This window comes from Lithobates pipiens, unplaced genomic scaffold (assembly GCF_037356315.1).
Source record: "Lithobates pipiens isolate NorthernLeopardFrog02 unplaced genomic scaffold, aLitPip1_a1.2 Scaffold_3, whole genome shotgun sequence".
Lineage (NCBI taxonomy): Eukaryota > Metazoa > Chordata > Amphibia > Anura > Ranidae > Lithobates > Lithobates pipiens.
In genome coordinates this window covers 226461734-226483469 of record NW_027507790.1, presented here as the reverse complement: position 1 = coordinate 226483469, position 21736 = coordinate 226461734, and the positions used below count along the sequence as shown (strand labels likewise).

The 21736-nt window shown below is 41.4% G+C and overlaps 1 protein-coding gene across 9 annotated transcripts in view; it reads right to left on the bottom strand.

Annotated features, from left to right (window-relative positions):
* The window catches only part of CPLANE1 (ciliogenesis and planar polarity effector complex subunit 1), a 221997-nt gene that overhangs the window by 35423 nt on the left and 164838 nt on the right, over window positions 1–21736 (bottom strand). For 6 of the 9 annotated variants that reach the window (XM_077462837.1, XM_077462838.1, XM_077462843.1 and 3 more), the window contains 7 exons: window positions 20805–20876; window positions 19823–19935; window positions 17669–17822; window positions 11491–11735; window positions 9680–9770; window positions 4432–4572; window positions 862–895 (listed from right to left, as the gene is read on the bottom strand). In XM_077462837.1, the coding sequence (XP_077318963.1) occupies window positions 862–895; window positions 4432–4572; window positions 9680–9770; window positions 11491–11735; window positions 17669–17822; window positions 19823–19935; window positions 20805–20876 (850 nt within the window). The remainder of the gene's footprint in view (window positions 1–861; window positions 896–4431; window positions 4573–9679; window positions 9771–11490; window positions 11736–17668; window positions 17823–19822; window positions 19936–20804; window positions 20877–21736) is intronic. The other 3 variants (XM_077462841.1, XM_077462844.1, XM_077462846.1) reach the window with 1 other exon arrangement.

Here is a 21736-nt window from a genome sequence, read left to right as displayed (position 1 = left end):
TGGGCAATAGGTTTACGGGCATGGAAAGGCACCAGAGCACTGGAATCTGTGTGGAGGGTATCAAGTTCCTCACCCATATAACCTAGCAGACACAAGTTAGGGTCTAATAAGACATATCTATGTAGCCTAAGACATCTCCAGAGCATGTGAATCGGGCTGCCGTAGATGGAGCGAATTTCTTTCCTGCAGCCACAGATAGAGTGTTGACAGGGAAATTCCTCCCGCCAAGCCATTGTGTTCTCCTGGCAGAATGCTATAACTGCAATAACTTGCTATAACTGCTATAACTTGCAATAATCACATGTAGAATTTGGCAGTCTGGTTTTACCCAAGATGATCGATTAATTGGATACATTCAGCCTGCCCATACATGGTTCAAATCTCAGCCGAATCTTGGTGAACCGGCTGAGATTCAAACCGTCTATGGCCAGCTTAAGTGCAAGGTGAATCTCTGCACCTCCTACAGCAGTCATCCGGGTGTCGCCGATTTGGAAACTATTCTAAATTGGAATAGTTCTCTATTTAGGAGTCACATAAGATAAGCGAGAATACACAATACTGGATCTGAATCTGTCATACATTCTGTAGTCTGTACCCAGTTCTCAAAGACAATTATGCACTTAAAAGAAAAACACTTTCAATAAGGTTAGAAGGAGAGTCAGAGACTCTCTAATGGTATGTCAATGCCTATTTGTTTTTGTCAGCTAAACTTTTCTTAAAAAAAAAAAAAAAAAAAAAAAAACCACAAAAGTATTAAAAACAAAAAATGTGAAAGATGAAATGTGGTTAGTAAAAAATAAAAAAATTGTCAAAGACAGATATAAATGAGTTTCAAGTCATAGCCTAGAGGGATTCTCCTACCTTTTCTCTATGTTGCGTTTGTCTTGCCGAGGATCTGAAATAAGATGAAGGTGTTAGTTGTGATCGGTGTTAGTGATCTGAGCTCCGTCTCTCCTGTGTAGGAATGAGCCTGATCCTAATACACAGCTTCTCATTGCTAGGTGACCCAGACACATCAAGAAACAGTTACTCAATTACTCCCCAGGGACACCTTGTTCTAAGTCGTATGAGGAGACTTCTTCATTATGTGTGAAATTACAGATCAGCGCTCACATACAATTAAAATCAGAAGCACATAAAATAAATCAATCCAAGTGTATAAATTTGATTATAGTGAAATTGTACACCAGAGCCGATACTTGTCTTGAGATTTTCAATTTTATTGACCACCATCATATTTGTTATGAGTTGTGACATAGCCCTTTTGCTGTATAACTGTTGCAAGCTGCTCTTACATTAACAACAGAACTTACACATTTCTTTCCCTGCTCTGTGTTCCACAAGGACCGGGTACCAGAAAACTAGAAAATACTGGTGTGACATAAAGATGGTTAAAAAAAAGCTTATTAAATCCATCAGTTAATTCCCACACCAGTTTTCTGTTATCAAAAGTTTTTATAAAAAATATATTCAAGTAACATGAGCTCAGAGGCTACAGCGGTAGTTACAGACATTACATATAACACTTCAGCCCCGGGAGGATTAACCCCCTTCTTGACCAGAGCATTTTTTGCGATTCTGTACTGCGTCGCTTTAGCTGACAATTGCGCGGTCGTGCGACATTGTACCCAAACAAAATTGACGTCCCTTTTTCCCCACAAATAGAGCTTTCTTTTGGTGGTATTTGATCACCTGTGAGGTTTTTGTTTTTTGCGCTATAAACAAAAAAAAAAGCGACAATTTTGAAAAAAAAAAAAAAAATGTTTTGCTAGAATAAATATCCCCCAAAAATATATAAAAGAACAAATTTCTTCCACAGTTTAGGCCGATATGTATTCTTCTACATATTTTTGGTAAAAAAAAAACGCAATAAGCATATATTGATTGGTTTGGCCAAAAGTTATAGCGTCTACAAAATAGGGGATAGATTTATGGCATTTTTATTATTATTATTTTTTTTTTATAGTAATGGCGGTGATCGGCAATTTTCTATCGGGACTGCAACATTATAGCGGACACATCGGACACTTTTGACACTATTTTGGGACCGTTATCATTTATACAGCGATCAGAGCTACAAAAAGCCCCTGATTAATGTATAAATGACACTGGCAGGGAAGGGGTTAAAACACTAGGGGCGATCATAGGGTTAAGTGTGTTCTATGGAGTGATTCTAACTTGGGGGGGTGGGGGGTGGGCTCACTACAACATGACAGCGATCACTGCTCCCGATGACAGGGAGCAGAAGCTCTCTGTCATGTTGCAGAACAGAGAAATGGGGAGGTAGGCGTTCTGACGTCACCGCGTTCTACGCCCAACTAGGAAGTGCGGGCGGCATACGAGACCCGGCCGGCTCGTTTTTGTATTATACGATCGTATTCTTCTGTGTACATGTGAGTGCAATATTGTTTATTTTTTAATTTCTATTAAAATAAGAGGTTTTACGCTATGCGAGTGCCTTTCTGATTTTTTAGATATGATCCACGATACCCTCGTTCCTTGTCTGGAGGCTTTGCATCAAGGATAAAGGCTGTGTGGCTCATGTGACGGTTCATCCAGAACTCCTGTGCTTTTGCCCTGTTGATCTCAATGACACTGAGATCTATAACTCAGGTAAGCGGCCCCCCTTCTCACTGGTGGAGGTGATTGTTTGGATTCTTTTTAACACAGAACATTGTGGGTGTCAATTCCATATTTTCACTTTGGAAGAATCAACACTATCCTTTGGATATCATTTCTGGGACTCTTTCTTGTTTTTTTTTCTTTAACAAAATAATATTTTTTTTTTTTGTTGTTGGGTTTTACAACTAATTGGTGGTGTGTCGGTTTTATTTTCTTTAATACTGACAATCTATGTGATTTATATATAAGGGGTATGCAATTTATGCTAACTATATTATGGGCACTGATTACATTTTTTGTCACTTATATGTTTAAAAGATATTACTCACTGATATAATTTATTTTCTTTTTTCAAACTAATTGTTTGTATCCCTTTTGTCAATATTTTTCTTTGTGATTATTGATGAATTTTTGTGATTAGAGTTTTTTAAGCGCAGCTCACTTTTTTTTACCTAGTCTATTATCGGAGTATTACGATTAGGGTTGCTGCTTGTAGGGTATTTATTTATATTTTTTAATCTTTTTTGAATAGCGCGGTTTACTCTTTATATCGTGTTAGAATAAATATCCCCCAAAAATATATAAAAGAACAAATTTCTTCCACAGTTTAGGCCGATATGTATTCTTCTACATATTTTTGGTAAAAAAAAACGCAATAAGCATATATTGATTGGTTTGGCCAAAAGTTATAGTGTCTACAAAATAGGGGATAGATTTATGGCATTTTTATTATTATTATTATTTTTTTACTAGTAATGGCGGTGATCGGCAATTTTCTATCGGGACTGCAACATTATAGCAGACACATCGGACACTTTTGACACTATTTTGGGACCGTTATCATTTATACAGCGATCAGAGCTACAAATAGCCCCTGATTAATGTATAAATGACACTGGCAGGGAAGGGGTTAAAACACTAGGGGCCGATCAAGGGGTTAAGTGTGTTCTAGGGAGTGATTCTAACTGGGGGGGGGGGGCTCACTACAACACGACAGCGATCACTGCTCCCGATGACAGGGAGCAGAAGCTCTCTGTCATGTTGCAGAACAGGGAAATGCCTTGTTTACACCTCCCCGTTCTGCCTCTCCTCGCCGCAATCACGGGTCACCCGCGAACATTGAGTTTGCGGGACCCGGCCTTTATATAAGAGGCCTGAATATTATGTCTAAGCAAGAAAGTGTAGGGGTCCATTTGAATGGAAACTCTGCTTGCACAGACTGGAGTGCACACACCACTTTTCACGAGCAATGCCACACTGATGCTAAATATCTTTGGGTGTATGATTGTCTTAAAGGCATTGTAAAGGGTCAAGGTTTTTTTTTATCTTAATGCATTCTATACGTTAAGATAAAAAAAAACCTTCTGTGTGCAGCAGCCCTCTTCAGCCCCCTAATACTTACCTGAGCTGTCTTTATCCAGTGATGTTGCAGGAGTTTCTAAGCTGCCCAGGACTCTCCTCCTCATTGGCTGAGACAGCAACGTGGTGCAATTGGCTCCTGCTGCTGTCAATCAAACTAATTCAGTCAATCAGGAGAGAGGGGCGGAGGCAGGTCACGGCTCCATGTCTGAATGCACAAAGGGAGCTGTAGCATGGCTCGGGTGCCCCCATAGCTAGCTGCTTGCTGTGGAGGCACTCAACAGGAGGGAGGGGCAAGGAGCACTAAATAGGCAACTAAGAAGAGGAGAATCTGGGCTGCTCTGTGCAAAACCAACTTCACAGAGGAGGTAAGTATAACATGTTTGTTATAACAAAAAACTAGACTTTACAATCACTTTAAGACACGCGAGACAGAAAATTATAACATACCTGTAAGAAGACTAGCGTCAGGTTTTGCATTGATAAAGACCTCTAATGGGTGTTGACGTAATCTTAAAGCTCTGGGGTTGGGCAGTGTAAACTCCTCCTCCTCAGCCAGCTCCTCTAATACCATCTTACTGAGAGTCAACCCTAAACACAAAGAATGTTACAATTAGTGTAAAAAGATATCGGCAGAACGGTGCACTGCAGGCTCTCCAACACAGACTTTCCACAGGAGGAAGAAACTGAACTTTTCTCTATCTGTCTAAGTACATAGACTTGAAGTATGCCGACTTCAAGTGCACGTATCGCAAGACCAGTATTTAACAGCTAGCTTACCATGGCAGTGGTTTTCTTTTTTACATACGGGCTAAAAGCAGCCAAAAATACTTAGAACATCCAAACATTATACATTTTTTTTTAATCAGAAGCCCTGAAGAATAAAATACTGGCTGTTGCAATTTTTTTATGTTACATAATATTTGCACAGTCATTTATCAAATGCAAATTTTCAGGAAAATATACACTTAAATGTTAGCGCTCACAAAAACAACATAATACCCCCCCCCCTTTTTTTTTTGGTAAGATGTTGTGTCAAGTAAATAAATACCAAACATGTCAAGATTTAAAATTGTGCACGCCTGTGAAATGATGACAAACTACCGTACCTAAAACTGTTTATAGGCGATACTTTACAGGTTATCAGTTTCGGGTTAATGTGAGCTATAGTGCTATAATTATTGTTCTCGCTCTTACGTTTATGGCAATCCCAAACAAATGCAGTGCAATTACCGTTTGGAATGGGGGAGCTTTTAATTTTTTTTATAAAAAAATTATTTTCATTTAATTTTATTGCCATCACAAGGGGGGGGGGGGGGAGCCCCTTGTAGCTTTGGGCCATGACAGGTATTCTATAGAATAGGTTACACATAGCTGTGAGTTGTTGAAGCTGCACACCCCAATTCATTGAATTGAATAGAGATTCCCTCATGGGGTTTTTTTTAGCAGCAGGGGGTATTAAGGAAAGCAACAATGATGTTTTTAAAAGTAGTATTTCTTTATTATGGCTGTAGTATCAAAAAGGAGATACAATGCAGGAATTTCTATTCAATTCAATGACAGGTATTCTTACATCTGGGTTACTGCATATTAAGACCCCCTGATGTCTCCCCTGCACTTCATCTGATAACATGCAGATCTGCTAGATCAGATGCTTCCCTGGCAGTATCAGCCAGGAAAAGACAGCTCTAAAACCAGAACTGACGAAAACCTTGTTGATCCTGGCTTCATTCATCTCAGAGGAGATCGGGGAATGTGTGTTCCTCCATCTCCTCTGTGTGCAGCTGACATGAATGCTTACAGAGGTTCCAGGCTCCCCGGTGAAACAAAAGAGCCTGGTAACAGCATCGGGAGGTATGGGTCCCCTTCTGGGCACTGCAAAAGTGATTGGGCAGCTGGAAGGCTGATTGCTGGCTGAATAAAACAATACCAGGATCATGGCTCTATATGGCCTCCAGGCAGCAAGCAATTAAGCCACAATGTTAACCTCTCCATAAGTATGTTTGCCGCATTGTTGTCATGCTAATGCTTTGGCTTCAATACTGGAGTTACTGACCTACAATCAGCACAGAGATTAGAATCTCATTCATTTCTACTCCATGTTATTTGCCCTAATGTTAGATGTCCTATTCATAGACATAAACTACATTTTTGATGCATGTGCAGAAGAACTGAGGGGCTGTCTGGAAGCATTGATGGGATGCACAGCGTTGATTAGGCAGGAATCTGAATAAGGTAAGAGTAGGACTTTGGGAAGGATTTTTTTTATTGCGGTTTGTCCACTGAGGAGACTACCCCTCTCTTCCTGTCCTGGTGTCACAGGAGAAGTAAGAGTGTTTTTAAACGTTGCAATAGGGACACAGACAGCTACAAAATAAGAGTAGGAAGAGTTGGGAACAAGCATACAGCAAGTAAAGTCAGAGGAACTGGGTAAATAACGCAGACAGCAAGTGCTCTTTAGGCCCCATGCACACTGGGAGGGCACCGGTGACTTGTCCAGTCCTGCTTACAGTAGACATGTGCATTCGTTTTCGTCCGAACGCATTTTCGTCCGAATTTCAGCTATTTTCGTTTTGACAAACGATAACGAAAGCACAAAATCCAAAAAACGAAAATCCGACATAAATAAATGCTTTATTTTCGTTCGTTTTCGTTGTTACAACAGTTCGATATAGAATAGGAGATTGGGTCCTGCCCCAGGGGACATGTATCAATGCAAAAAAAAGTTTTAAAAACGGCCGTTTTTTCGGGAGCAGTGATTTTAATAATGATTAAAGTGAAACAATAAAAGTGTAATATTCCTTTAAATTTCGTAGGGGGGGGGTTGTCTATAGTATGCCTGTGAAGGGGCGCATGTTTCCCGTGCTTAGAATTGTCCCTGCACAAAGTGTCATTTATGCAGAAAAAAAAGTCCTTTAAAATCACTCGCAGCTATAATGAATTGTCGGCTCCGTAATACAGAGAACACTCATTGAAAGTCATTGATAAAAAAATAAATAAATAAATTAAAAAAAAAGCGTGGGGGTCCCCCAAATTCAATTACCAGGCCCTTCAGGTCTGGTATGGATATTAAGGGGAACCCTGCCTCAAATTTAAGAAAAAATTTGACGTGGGGTGCCCCCTAAATATCCATAACCAGACCCTTCAGGTCTGGTATGGATATTAAGGGGAACCCCGCGTCAAATTTAAAAAAAAATTGACGTGGGGTTCCCCCTAAAAATCCATACCAGACCCTTTATCTGAGCACGCAACCTGGCAGGCCGCAGGAAAAGAGGGGGGGACGAGAGAGCGGCCCCCCTCCCTCCTGAACCGTACCAGGCCACATGCCCTCAACATTGGGAGGATGCTTTGGGGGTTTGTGACCCCTCAAAGCACCTTGTCCCCATGTTGATGAGGACAAGGGCCTCATCCCCACAACCCTGGCCAGGGGTTGTGGAGGTCTGCGGGCGGGGGGCTTATCAGAATCTGGAAGCCCCCTTTAACAAGGGGACCCCCAGATCCCGGCCCCCAGATCCCTGTTTGAAATGGTAAGGGGGTACAAAAGTACCCCTACCATTTCACAAAGAAAGTGTAAAAAATGGTTAAATAAAACAAACACACTTTTGAAAAATTCCTTTATTAAAAATAAAAAAATAAAAAAAAGATTCCAGCGGCGGTAATCCACTCTTGCTATCCAGCGACGGACGGTCATCTCTCCAGCGATGTCTCATCTCATCCAGCGCAGCGATCCTGTCTTCTGTCTCCTCCACGGAGACACTACAGGCATTCCGGCGGCTGACGTTTCTTATATACGGAGGGCGGGGCCACCCGTCACCTGACCCCGCCCCCCTCTGACGCAAGGGGAAACCCGGGGTTCCCTGTGACGTAGGGGTGACCCGCACCCCTCTGATGTAACACAGGCAGGTTTCCATTACATCAGAGGGGGGGCGGGGTCACCCATACGTCACGGGGAACCCCGGGTTTCCCCTTGCGTCAGAGGGGGGCGGGGTCAGGTGACGGGTGGCCCCGCCCTCCGTATATAAGAAACGTCAGCCGCCGGAATGCCTGTAGTGTCTCCGTGGAGGAGACAGAAGACAGGATCGCTGCGCTGGATGAGATGAGACATCGCTGGAGAGATGACCGTCCGTCGCTGGATAGCAAGAGTGGATTACCGCCGCTGGAATCTTTTATTTTTTTTTTTTTTTTTTAATAAAGGAATTTTTCAAAAGTGTGTTTGTTTTATTTAACCATTTTTTACACTTTCTTTGTGAAATGGTAGGGGTACTTTTGTACCCCCTTACCATTTCAAACAGGGGGGGCCGGGATCTGGGGGTCCCCTTGTTAAAGGGGGCTTCCAGATTCTGATAAGCCCCCCGCCCGCAGACCTCCACAACCACCGGCCAGGGTTGTGGGGATGAGGCCCTTGTCCTCATCAACATGGGGACAAGGTGCTTTGAGGGGTCACAGACCCCCAAAGCATCCTCCCAATGTTGAGGGCATGTGGCCTGGTACGGTTCAGGAGAGAGGGGGGGCCGCTCTCTCGTCCCCCCCTCTTTTCCTGCGGCCTGCCAGGTTGCGTGCTCGGATAAAGGGTCTGGTATGGATTTTTAGGGGGAACCCCACGTCAATTTTTTTTTAAATTTGACGCGGGGTTCCCCTTAATATCCATACCAGACCTGAAGGGTCTGGTTATGGATATTTAGGGGGAACCCCACGTCAAATTTTTTCTTAAATTTGAGGCAGGGTTCCCCTTAATATCCATACCAGACCTGAAGGGCCTGGTAATTGAATTTGGGGGACCCCCACGCTTTTTTTTTTATTTATTTTTTTATCAATGACTTTCAATGAGTGTTCTCTGTATTACGGAGCCGACAATTCATTATAGCTGCGAATGATTTTAAAGGACTTTTTTTCCTGCATAAATGACACTTTGTGCAGGGACAATTCTAAGCACGGGAAACATGCGCCCCTTCACAGGCATACTATAGACAACCCCCCCTACGAAATTTAAAGGAATATTACACTTTTATTGTTTCACTTTAATCATTATTAAAATCACTGCTCCCGAAAAAACGGCCGTTTTTAAAACTTTTTTTTGCATTGATACATGTCCCCTGGGGCAGGACCCGGGTCCCCAAACACTTTTTAGGACAGTAACTTGCAAATTAGCCTTTAAAATTAGCACTTTAGATTTTGAACGTTGGAGTCCCATAGACTTTAATAGGGTTCTAAAGTATGCTATATAGTTAGCTCCGTCAAATCTTCTTTATACATTGACAGACACCATAAGCCTTCCAAGACAGATTCGAACGTAATTAATGGATTTTCGGACGAATGAATTTTTTTTGAACGAAAACGAAATAAAAACGATTTTCGGGAGTAACTAAATAAATTAAGTTTTCGGACGAAAACGAAATTCCGAAACGAAATATTTTACTCTGCACATGTCTAGCTTACAGCAGCCTATCAAACTCTAGGAGAGGCCGACAGTTGCTGCTTCTGGACAGGACACCTAGATAGTCGAACATTTGGGCTGTATGTGCTCAGGGACGAGTGTCCGGGAACGAATGCCCAGAATGTAAAGTAGGAGCCTTTTTTTTTATTTTTTTTTAGCTGAAGCAAACTGCATTCTGCAACAAAAACAGACATTAAAAAGCAGCTGAAAAGATAACTCATATTTCACACTACACAAAGTTAGGCTATACTGGAAGGTGCTTACCTCTTCCTGGGGCAGCGGGCTCTCTAGGAGGATGGAATTCTTTAGGGTCTGGGTCCACTGCAGTTGCCAGATTTTCTATTGTGTTGACCAGCTGCCATCATCATAACAAATCACATTAAAAGGCAGACAGCCACAAAAATACATTCAGATATGTTTCTTACTATAATTTATAAAGGAGGTGTTTTTTTTAAATTGTGTACTTTAAGATAACTTAAAGTGATTGTAAACGATAACCTTTCAAAATAATGAAAGGCAAAACATTTGTGTATAGATATAAGCAAAAAAAATAAAAAATTCCAAACACCCTTTTTCGTGATCACATTCCCTCTGTTCTCAGCTGCATAAGAGCTGGGGGGGAGAAGCAGCAATACACTGAGATTCCCAGTGAAAGGCTGCGCGGGGGGTGGGGTGTCAGGAGAAGTCTTATTATTGGAGGAGAGCACACTGAGTTCCCAGCATAGCTAGAGAACTGACCAGGGTGTGTTCTCCTGCTTAGTGTGGTGAGTTTTTAATAGGAAAGCAGAGGGACTGGTGGGAACACCAGGGATTTTTACACAAAGAAAGCAATACAAAGAGAACAGGAGACTTTTACCTACAAGTACATGGTGCAGCAGCCACATATCAGGAGTATGATGGGGTAACAAACACTTTAACTGTACATTACATTGACCCGCTAATTCAAATTTTCCTGTTTGAAAGAACAGGCTATAATTAGTAGTTATAATTATCCTTCAGGCTGGCCATAAATTATACTTTTAAAGCAGTATTAAACCCAAAAGCAAACATTTACTACCGATTCTTAGACGTGATGTCTGCATTTGATTTTACACTTTCTTTCTTCTATGTTCATCTGGGGATCTGGCCAATTAGTCTATTGTTTTTCAAAAGAACAAGCTCTCTTGCAGATGTAAATGTTACAGGGATGAGACAAACCCATTTACAACTGACAAAAGGTGCTCAACTTTTATTTATAAAAGCTATTTATCACAAAGCAAAAAAGTGTAGTGTATTAAAACCCGCTAGTACATCTAAACACTCTATGCTCCTTCATCTAGAGTAGGGGGCGCTCTAATACAGGTGCTGTGTTACTGGCCAGATCCCCAGATAAAAACTGAGGGGAAAAAAGCCTAAAAAAGAAAACGAATACAGCCACCACATCTAAGGATTTGTAAGTTGCAATATATCACTTTTTGGTTTTGGGCTTAATACTGTTTTAAGGCTCATTTAACGCAGTGGATCAGTCTTCAGAGGGTGTTTGACATAAGGAGATGTTACGTCGCCTCGTCACTGACTGTTTTAACCCCTAAAACCCACACCACAAGTGAGTACATTGTACACAATTGCAGTGTGGCTTCATTCAGGTCAATGTGTTGTGGTCAGAGTACGACAGGATCATTTTTCCTGTGTCACAATACATAACATCTTGTCTGCGGGATGTGTACACCTCCATCCTCTTCCTTTGCAGCTTGAAGGGGAGCATTTAGCGGGCAGTAAAAATGTGTTTTAACTACGTGGTTTTACTGTCCCCACATATCACATGACCATAAGATTTTAGGTGACAGGTCTTGTATGTTAAATTGTGGTTTATATAGAGAAGTTCATAAACTGTTTAAAATCATTGTCCAAAATCTTAAATTCTGTTATTAGTCAACATTTATGCACCTACAATGTTGTGATGCCATTAGTGAACATTTCCAATCTCCCAAAATCAGACTGCTTAAGGGCAAGCCTTACTGTTCCTTCTCAACTGAAATCTATCAGACCTAAATTCCAAATACAGTAAATATTATCTGTATTGTGTTATTGCTTACCAGTTCAGTATTGGCAAAGTCTCTCTCCATACTTTCTGCCATATTCTGCAAAGCTCTTAGCTGGAAATCCATCTCTTTCAATCTGTAGAAGGCATCATTACTTTCTAAAGTCCTAGGTGTCCAAATTCTTGGAAATGGTTCTTCAGCATTTACAGACGGCTCTGACTGTATAACACCATTTACAGAGCTGGGCTGGCCATCCTCTAACCTTGGCTGGCTCTGGAATATGTCTAACGGATATATCTCTAAAATCAAAATAAAAGAAATGTTTTAAAACTGGAGGGAAGGAAATTGAAGCCTTATGTTTATTGCTTACAGTTCAGCTGATATAATAAGGTTACAAAAGAGAACTGAAGTGAAGTACTTTTTCAATTCAGTTGAATATGTGTAGTCAAGCCTCAGCCATTGTTTTAGCCAATGAAAATCACTAGGGGGAGGAGACCAGTTTTTACAGGCTCAAAAATGCCTGAAAAATGCATGAAAACGCTTCATGGGGCATTTTTAGGCACATCAATTGAAATCTATGGGGTCAAAACAGCCAAATCTGCCTAACCTCATAGTGATCTCCTAACCTGCACGGTTTAGGAGATATCCCTGTATTTGCATGTGCCAACATCATCGCACATGCGCACTTAAGCAAACTGAAGCAACGGCACGTATGTGCCATTGCTTCAGTTGTACTGTGCCGTTACCAGCGGCTCCCATGCGCATGTGCAGGAGTGACGTCATCGCGGCTCCGGTCCACCACAGTGCCGGAGCTGCGATACCCGTAAGTAACCCCCCCAAGGAGATATCGGCCGCTGGAGCAGTGAACGAGGACCGCAGATAGTGATGCTGGGAGGAGTCTTGCCGAGCTGACAGGTCATTGCCTTCCACTCTGCGTCTCCCACAGGGAACTGCAGTTCCCATGATTCAGTCGGCAGCAGACAGTGGCATATGCGAGACATGGGCGGGGCATAGGCAGACTGAATGTGAGAAGAGTGGGTGGAGCCTTGGCGTGTCTTCCACGTTGACTGACACACTAGGGCTTTCCTATGAAAGGAAACAATACCCCCTAATGATGCCATGCCACCGCACTGTAGTCTCTTCAACAGCAGCATACCGCAAAAGGGGACAACAGAGCCATATGCCTCCACAATAAAGAAAACTGACAAGCTGGAGGGGGAGCCGGTACAATTCTCTATTTACTTGCATTTAGATTACAAAAAAAGGCAGACATATTTTACATCTTACTTCGTTTTAATCACATATTGATTTTTAGTTTTTGACCTTAGTTCTACCTTAATGGCTTTGAGTTAGAGGTGCGTGAGCGCTTATATGTAAACAGCCACCTTTGTAATGTATGGGATGTTGAGCATTTTGGAGCTTTAGCAACAAAATAATCAGGTGTACTACAAAAATGCTTAGGCATACTACTTGGAAATGCCTCTGAATACCTGAACCCCTCCTCTGGCAGTAGAACAGATAACACCCCCCTCATATTCTTGTTCTCTTACCAAGTGCCTTGTTTATAAATGTTTACCAACAATTATCGTATGATGGACTGTGTTTAACTGAATCTACAACTACATTTTTTTGGCTCAATGAAGGATCTAGCATTAGTTAGAGGTATTTTGGCACACATAAGAATTGAACATCTTCTAGAACAGCAATTTTGGTTTCCCATCATGTTTGCATTTCTATGTGTAAGATGAACCTTGTTGTAGCAGCAGATCTATGTGCTATACAGGGCTGATATAGTAAGCCAGTAATCTACAGAGGCCCTCTTTTCACTAAAAATACCCAATCAGATTTAGAGGAATGGGAAAACTTACCACAGGTACCCCTGAAAGTAGTACTGGGTAATAGGGGCCTGTGTAACAACTTCTTCAGTAATGCAGCCTATGAATGTCACCCTTTGGGCCTGTGTGAATTGGCTTTTTGGCTTGTGTCAATCACATCAGTTTGAGACACTTCTGAGATGATCCAGAAATCAGACGCATTTGATCTGAAGTTGACCTTCTGACCTGCTTTAAGCCAGCCAGCTTAGCATTCTCAAACTTTTATAGCAATGCAAAACCCACTTGAACCAAACAAAAACCCGTCGAAACAGGCAATTTATCACTACAAACATTAGATTTAGCCTCATAATAAATATCTTTCTACTGCTTCCAAAGAACAAGACGACAGAGAACCGCCACGTCATTATGCAAGAAGCTACAGAAGCTACAGTTCAATCGTATTTGGCATAGAAAAACTATTTATTAACAAAAAAGATGAAATCACACAGTGTACAAAAAAAAAAAATCAAATGTGTACGATAAGTGCATTAACGCATTAATTTACTAAAATTGGAGAGTGCAAAATCTGGTGCAGCTGTGCATGGGAGCCAATCAGCTTCTAACTTCAGCTTGACCAATTAAGCTTTGACCAAAACAACTGGAAGCCGATTGGTTTCTATGCAGAGCTCCCAAAAAATAATTAACAAGAAGTACCGTATTTATCGGCGTATAACACGCACCCCAAGTTTAGGAGGGAATTTAAAAGAAAAAAACTTTTAGGAGGGAAGTGTAACCATATAACAACCGGCCCATAGCCGATTAACGGCTACAGGGCTACAGAATTTCGCTCTCGTGCGCCCCCTGGGGCGCGCACTCGAGAGCATCCGTGACCTCACGGATCACGGTTAACGGCCACTCATCACGGCCGTTTACCACGTTTTTGCTCCGTCAAATGAGCGATCACTTGTAAAAAAACTGGCGTCATGTTATGACGCCGATTCCTCCCTCCCCTCTCTGTACCGATCGGTACAGCGGAGGGGGAAGAGATCCTGTCATGCCTATTCCTATTACAAGGGATGTTTACATTCCTTGTAATAGGAATAAAAGTCATCAAAAAATGTATTTTTGGGGAAAAAAATGTCAAACTAAAATAAAGTAAAATGAACAATAAAAAATAAAAATTTTAAGCGCCCCTGTCCCCATGTGCTCGCATGCAGAAGCAAACGTATACGTAAGTCCCGCCCACATATGAAAACGGTGTTCAAACCACACATGTGAGGTATCGTTGCGAACGTTAGAGCGAGAGCAATAATTTTGGCTCCTCTGTAACTCAAAACATGTAACCAGTAAAAAATGGGGATTTATAAGTAGCGAAGTTTGGCGCCATTCCACGAGCGTTGACAATTTTGAAGGGTGACATGTTAGGTATCTGTTTACTCAGCGTAACGTCATCTTTCACATTATGCAAAAACATTGGGCTAACTTTTCTGTTTTGTTTTTTTTAAAGCACAAAACTGTTTTGTTTTTTTTGTTTTGTTTAAACGCATTCGAAAAATTACTGCGCAAATACCATGCGTGATACAAAGTTGCAACAACCACTATTGTATTCTCTAGGGTCTTTGCTAAAAAAAACATATATAATGTTTTGGGGTTCTATATAATTTTCTAGCAAATAAATGATAATTTTTACATGTAGGGGAGAAATGTCAGAATTGGCATGGGTGCTCCAGAAAGCCTGATGGTGCTCCCTGCATGTTGTGGCCAAAAAAGTCTCACACATGTGGTATCGCCATACTCGGGAGTAATAGCAGAATGTGTTTTGGGGTGTAATTTGTGGTATGCATATGCTGTGTGTGAGAAATAACCTGATAATGTGACAATTTTGTGGAAAAAAAAAAAAGGGGGAAAAAATCTTGATATGGCAAAGAATTGTAGGAAAAAATGACAACTTCAAAAACCTCACCATGCCTCTTACTAAATACCTTGGAATGTCTTATTTCCAAAAAGGGGTGATTTGGGGGGTTTTTGTACTTTTCTGGCATGTTAGGGTCTCAAGAAATGAGATAGGCTTTCACAAAAACCAAATAATATCCACCAATTTGTACTTATTTTTACCAAAGATATGTAGTAGTATAAATTTTGGCCAAAAAATCTGCTAAATTTTATGACAGAAACAAAGAAAAATGTATTTTTTTACAGGATTTTTGGTCTTTTTTCTTTTATAGCACAAAAAATAAAAAACCCAGCGGTGATTAAATACCACCAAAAGAAAGCTCTATTTGTGTGAAAAAAAGTACAACAATTTCATATGGGTACAGTGTTGCATAACTGAGTAATTGTCATTCAAAATGTGAGAGCACCGAAAGCTGAAAATTGGTCTGGTTATTAAGGGTGTTTAAGTGCCCAGTGGTCAAGTGGTTAAGGAAAAAAACTTACATTTAAATGCCCATCAATGCAGCCTTGTCAGTGTCATTTGCTGCCTTGCATTGCAGCCTTGTCAGTAATTTGCAGCCTTGTTAGTGTCTTTGCCTTTAAAAATGGCGCAGCCGAGATACAGAGCGGACGTCCTGTGTATCTCGGCGGCGCACGGTAGTTCTCGGTGGCTTTCAGGTATTTTCGTCCACTCTCGGCTATTTTCAACCATTCTTGCCTATTTTCGGCCACACTCTGCGGCTTTCGACTTTCCGAGAATGGCCGAGTGCGGCCGAAAATAGCCGAGAGCGGCCGAAGATAGCCAAAAATACCTGGAAGCCGCAGAGAACAGCAGAAAGGGTTTAGAAACACTCCCGATTTCCCCAATTTTAGGGGGAAAAAGGTGCGTGTTATACGCCGATAAATACGGTATATAAAAAAAAAATTCAATAAAACAAAATGGCAATAAATATACTGCTTTAGCAATATTCCCAAAATTATAAACAAAAAATATGAAATCACACAGTGTTTAAAACTTTGGGAATATTAGCAGCAGCAGTGATATTTATTTATTGCCTTTTGTTTTTTTTTATATACTTCTTGCTTATTTTTGTTAGGCAAAATTTTGTTTGGCACAGTGCTGCTGATGAATGCATTGTATTAATGCACTTATCGTACACATGGCTGATTTCCTACACTGTGATTTCATCTTTTCTGTTTAGAACATTGGGGATTTTGTTAGAATAGCAGCAGTGATATATATTTATTGTCTTTTGTTCTATGTTTTTTTATAGATTTAAAAAAAAACACACACACACACACACACACACACACATAAATATATATATATATATATATATATATATATATATATATATATATATATATATATATATATATATATATACACACACACACACACACACTTCTTGCTTAGTGTGGTTTTATACACGGGATGTGTCTAAAAAGTTTGGTGAATCGTATCAGAAAACAAACAAAACAAAAGATACAAACAAATTACCTTTATTGGCTTTCAAAATAGCTGCCATCCTTCAAAACATACCTTTGGCAACATTAATAAAGCTTCTGGAAACTGTCAGCAAAGACCTCTTCAGGAATTGATTGCAGAACTGCTGTCACACATTCTTGGATTGCCGCCACATCCGCACAAAGTGCACCTTTTATGATGCTCTTGCAGGCGAATTTTTGGGTCACGAAAAAGACAGTGACCGCCATTCCATCGATTGCTGCTTGAATTCCGGATCAAATTGGTAGCAGCAGGTTTCATTTCTGCGACAATGGTTGGCAGAAAGGATGGATCCTGGTCACACGATAATGAAATCTACAGAGGTTTCCCTTCGTTTTGCTTTCTGCTCGTCTGTCAGCTTGTTGGGCACAAATCAGGAACAGATCTTCCATTTACCCAACTCTTCAGACAATGGTGCGCACTGCATCCTTGCTAATGCCCGATTCCTCCGCCATCAAGCGTAGAGTCAGTCGTCGATCTTGTGCCAATATTTGTCGCACTCACTCAATCGTGTCTGGGGTTCTGCTTGTTGACAGCCGACCCAATAGTGGCTCATCCTCAGTCATTTCCTTCCCGTTTGGAAAGCGTTTGAACCAATTAAACACATTTTCTGCTTCCGGCCTCCGTCCCATACACTTGCACCATTTCATGTGTTTCCGCTGGTTTTCCTAGTTTGTAGCAGTTCATTGCTCCATTGACCCTACCTCACACACTGACCACGTTTGACTGCCCACAGCGAGTTTACCCTGGCGGGCATGTGTACTGCCGTTGAGATATCAGAACATTCACCAAACTTTTTAGACACACCATATATTATACACACACACACGTCCTTCAAGAAAATTTCATACTCTTTTTAACTCGGAAACTGCAGAAATGTTTTAAAGACCCCTCACATGTATATTTTGGAAAACCTATTTATTGTACATACATTTTTTGGTCTACGTATTGAATTTGCTGTCCATCTAGAAGCAGTTACCTGTGTTGGGAAGCAGTTCTCTGGGCAATGCACTTTTCTTAGAGGCCGCCATGAGGTGGAGATCAGCAGAGGAAGGAAGCCTCTCTATATCTGGGAGGTACTGTACAAAATTTTCTTCATCCAAGTCTGTTACAGCTAGCAGATGTTCTTCACCCTGCAATATGAAGGAATAGGGCAATAAAAATAAAAAGGACTTAATACATTTCAAACAACAGAGGGATAGAAAGGTGTTGCCTATTCCAAACAATTATGTTCCACATGTATATTTTTCAAGAACTGAAAAATACTGCAGACAATCTAACAGCAGCCATGACATCATAAACAAGCATACTTTCTATTGCAAAGTTTCCCAAAAATAACCACTTCATGATCATTCTATAGCCGAAAGATGCCTGCAGCGCAGCTCTCACATTTGTCTATGGACGTTCTCCCAGAACCGCACGCTCCCTGGTGCACGCTGTGGTTGCTGTGACATAGCAAAAAAAAATTAAAATCCAGTGGTGATTAAATATCACCAAAAGAAAGCTCTGTCAGAAAAAAAATATATAAAAATGTCATATGGGCACAGTGTTGCATGACCGCAGTGTTCATTTTGTTGACTAAATTAATACTATTTTAGTCTACTAAAATACGACTAAAACAAACGATTGAGAAGACTAAAATATGACCAAAACTAAAATGGCATTTTAGTCAAACAACTAGGACTAAAACTAAATGGAAATTTGACATCAAAATTAACACTGTACTACCACAGAAAAATACGTGGGGGGCATCTACTAAGCTGCTAAAAAATAAAAAAAGAGAAGAAAAAGGCTTTTATTATTTTTTTTTCTTGATATTTAATGTTGTTAATATATTCAATATGTGCAATGGCATCACAGTCAATAGAGTTTACAGTTTTTTGTTTTTTTTATATATTTTCAAATTGGACTTCTGCTTGTCAAAAGCAATTTTTTTTTGTTTATGAAATTTGGTTTTATTCATATAGACATTATATATCACAACAGATAAATTTGTGTCTGTAGTGCATGTTCAAACCTTAATATCACAAATAATAACATGTTATTAGATTTTTACTCCATGAGTATATAATGAATTTGGCAATTCTAAAGAAATGCTTAAAAGCAGAATTCTGGCCCAATTTTTTTCCATGTCCTTGTTGCTGATCTCCTACCGTCACCAAGTTTGCCATCCATGTTCTTCTGAGCTCTGTAGTTCCTCTGTAATAGGCTGCTGAACTTTCTGAAAAACCATTATTGCCTGCTGACATCCTGTTTGTAAGACCTCTGACTGCTATCCCTCTCCTGTGCTCAGCCAGCGATTTGGCACACCCCCTTGAGTCCTCAGAAAGCCAAGCAGGGAGGAAACAGACATGTTGTAGGTGGAAGGGGTCTCCCAGCCCCCTAGTCTATGCCACCCATGAGAAGGTGTCCTCCTCCACTCTCTTCCCTCCTCCTCCCTGCCTGCAATACGCCCCTCCACTATCTCTGCGCAGAGCAGGGATTATTATTAGCAATCAGTTGAATGACACAGCAGGGATGTCCCGCGGTGTCAGGTATTGTATATCAGAACACCGATTACTGAAGTCCCGCCTCCCTCCAGTATAGGAACAGTGCGCTGTCAATCACAATACAGGGAGGAGGGACATCAGCGTTCGGTGTTCTGATATAAAATACCTGACTCCGCGGAAGATCCCCGCTGTGTCATACAAGTAATTTCTACTACTGTACTAATGTTTGATTTTTTGAAAATCCTGGAGTTCTGCTTTAAATAATGCAATAAAATTTATCAGATGACTAAATTACGACTAGAACTAAAATGGCATTTTAGTCAAAAGACCATAACTAAAACTAAATCAAAATTTGATGTCAAACTTAACACTACATGACCGAGCAATTGTCATTCAACGTGTGACTGCGCTGAAACCTAAAAAAATTGGCTTGCGCAGGAAAGTGCCCCGTACTGAAGTGGTTAATCCCAAAACCCAAAATTGTCTTAAATGGAATATCTAGTAGTAGTTAGTCACATTTAACTGGAATTGTCCTGTAATGTCAAGACAGTTTTGCAGCTTCAAGCCTCTTCAATATTACAGAGAAAGTTCAGTTGAACGACTAGCTACTACTAGCTATACTTTGACCTAGGTAAATGACTTACATGTGGTGGTGAAGTATCTTCCTTCTGAAACATCTTCTCTTGCTGCTCATCATATGGAAGGTTTAAAAAGAGCACTGGAGGCAAGTTCAGGGGGTGGTCAGCTGAAAGCCCATCTGCAAAAAACAACTTTGAAATTAACTACGTGTGTCAAATTATTTATGGCAATTTGTTTTGCACTCCTGTGACCTATTTTCAGGAATGGTCTAAAGGCCGCTCTCAGCTGACGTCACCAAGATCAGTCGAGGCCGCACATCATCCCGACTTCCCAAGTCTGAATCCACCAGCTGCCTTGACTGATGGCAGTCTCAGCAAGCCGCTGAGATGGCCGCTCCCCGCCCCTCCGTGCAAAATCGTTGGATCGAGATGGGGCTCACTTAAGTATTAGGGGGGCTGCTGCACACAGAAGGATTTTTATCTTAATGCATAGAATACATTAAGATTAAAAAAAAATTCTGCCTTTACAACCACTTTGACGCTTTATCAAACATATACTGCACAGTATGAAGAGCTAGCAGAGATCTCTCCACCCCCCCCCCCCCCACCCCCTGGGCACTGTGCAGTGTAAGAGCCTGTGGGCTATGTCCAACCTACCAGGCAGGCACAACAAAAAGCGCAGCACTGCTGTCAAGCTGTTGATCGGCTGGGGAAAAGCATTCCCCCACTGTCTCTTCACACTGTGAACAGTGGCCCAGCACAGGAAAACAGTTGTGCTGGAATAAAGGCGGGGGGGGGGGGGGGGGGGGTGACAGGAGAGATAACCTGCCCTGTGAGATGGGGGGAGGATGTAGGGTTGGGGGATCAAGGGGGTTGGGAGACAATGAGCAGAGCACCCTCAGTGCCTTGCATTTGCTGGTTGGTGGTGCCCTGGAAACACCAACCAGCGCCAGTGTATGGGGGGCACACTGACCACCAGGGTAAGGGGGGCACACTGAAGTGAAGCTGAAAGCATTCCTGCTGTTTTGCTCATTCAGCACATGCTCACCTTTACCTGTTGGCTCTTTTGCAACTCTGTTCAGTGGTGTCTGTTGGTGTCTCATAGACATTAGATCATCTCCTGTTAAAAAAAAAATAATGTAAAAAAATACTGTGAGGATTAAAGAGCGTACACACATACACAATCTACTCCAGAGTAATCTTCAAAACATTCTGTCTGGCATAATCAAGTCCATAAAAAATGAGGTACGTGGCAGGAATGATGGTTTATCAAAAGCACCTATCATAACTTCCTTTACTGTAAGCTCAGATCACACACCAGGAAAGGACTTGTGTCTTATGTCTAGTATATCAGGGTTAATACATACACTTGTCTGATCACACAAGGTTACCAACATGAGAAATGTAACCCGTTTCCTGCAACAGCCAGGGTTATGTCTAAACCAGGGGTAGGCAACCCCCGGCACTGGTGCCGCTACCAGAAACCGACTCCCTTCTCATCAGCAGAGCAGCGCAGGGAAGTGTCAGTGAGACACTAATGCATTCCAATCTCAGAATTCCTCCCGCCGCACCTGCACTGGGGGGAGGCACTGTGCCCACACATATCACATATTGCAAAAGATAAGAAACATTGTTTGGTTCTCTAACTTTGCTGTAGCTGCAATCGTTAGCTTTTGTGATGGGGAAGAGATTGGGTGCAGTTCTGCTGGGGGGGGGGGGATCCCTGTTTCCAGGAGGAGGAGGACTGTCATTGGCCACTGCTAAAGCCAATCACAGTCCTGTTATCTCCAGTCACCATCTGAAGGAAGATGACTCGCTTGGTTGCCACTACCATTCTCAGAAAGAAGAGATTTCACTGTGATTGAGAAAACTACAATCAGGTAACAGTTTGTGGAATTACTGTTGAGCTTCTGGGAACTTTGTTGAAATTATTCCTGAACCTTTGTGTCACTTACTACTACTCTCTCACTATGTGTCCCT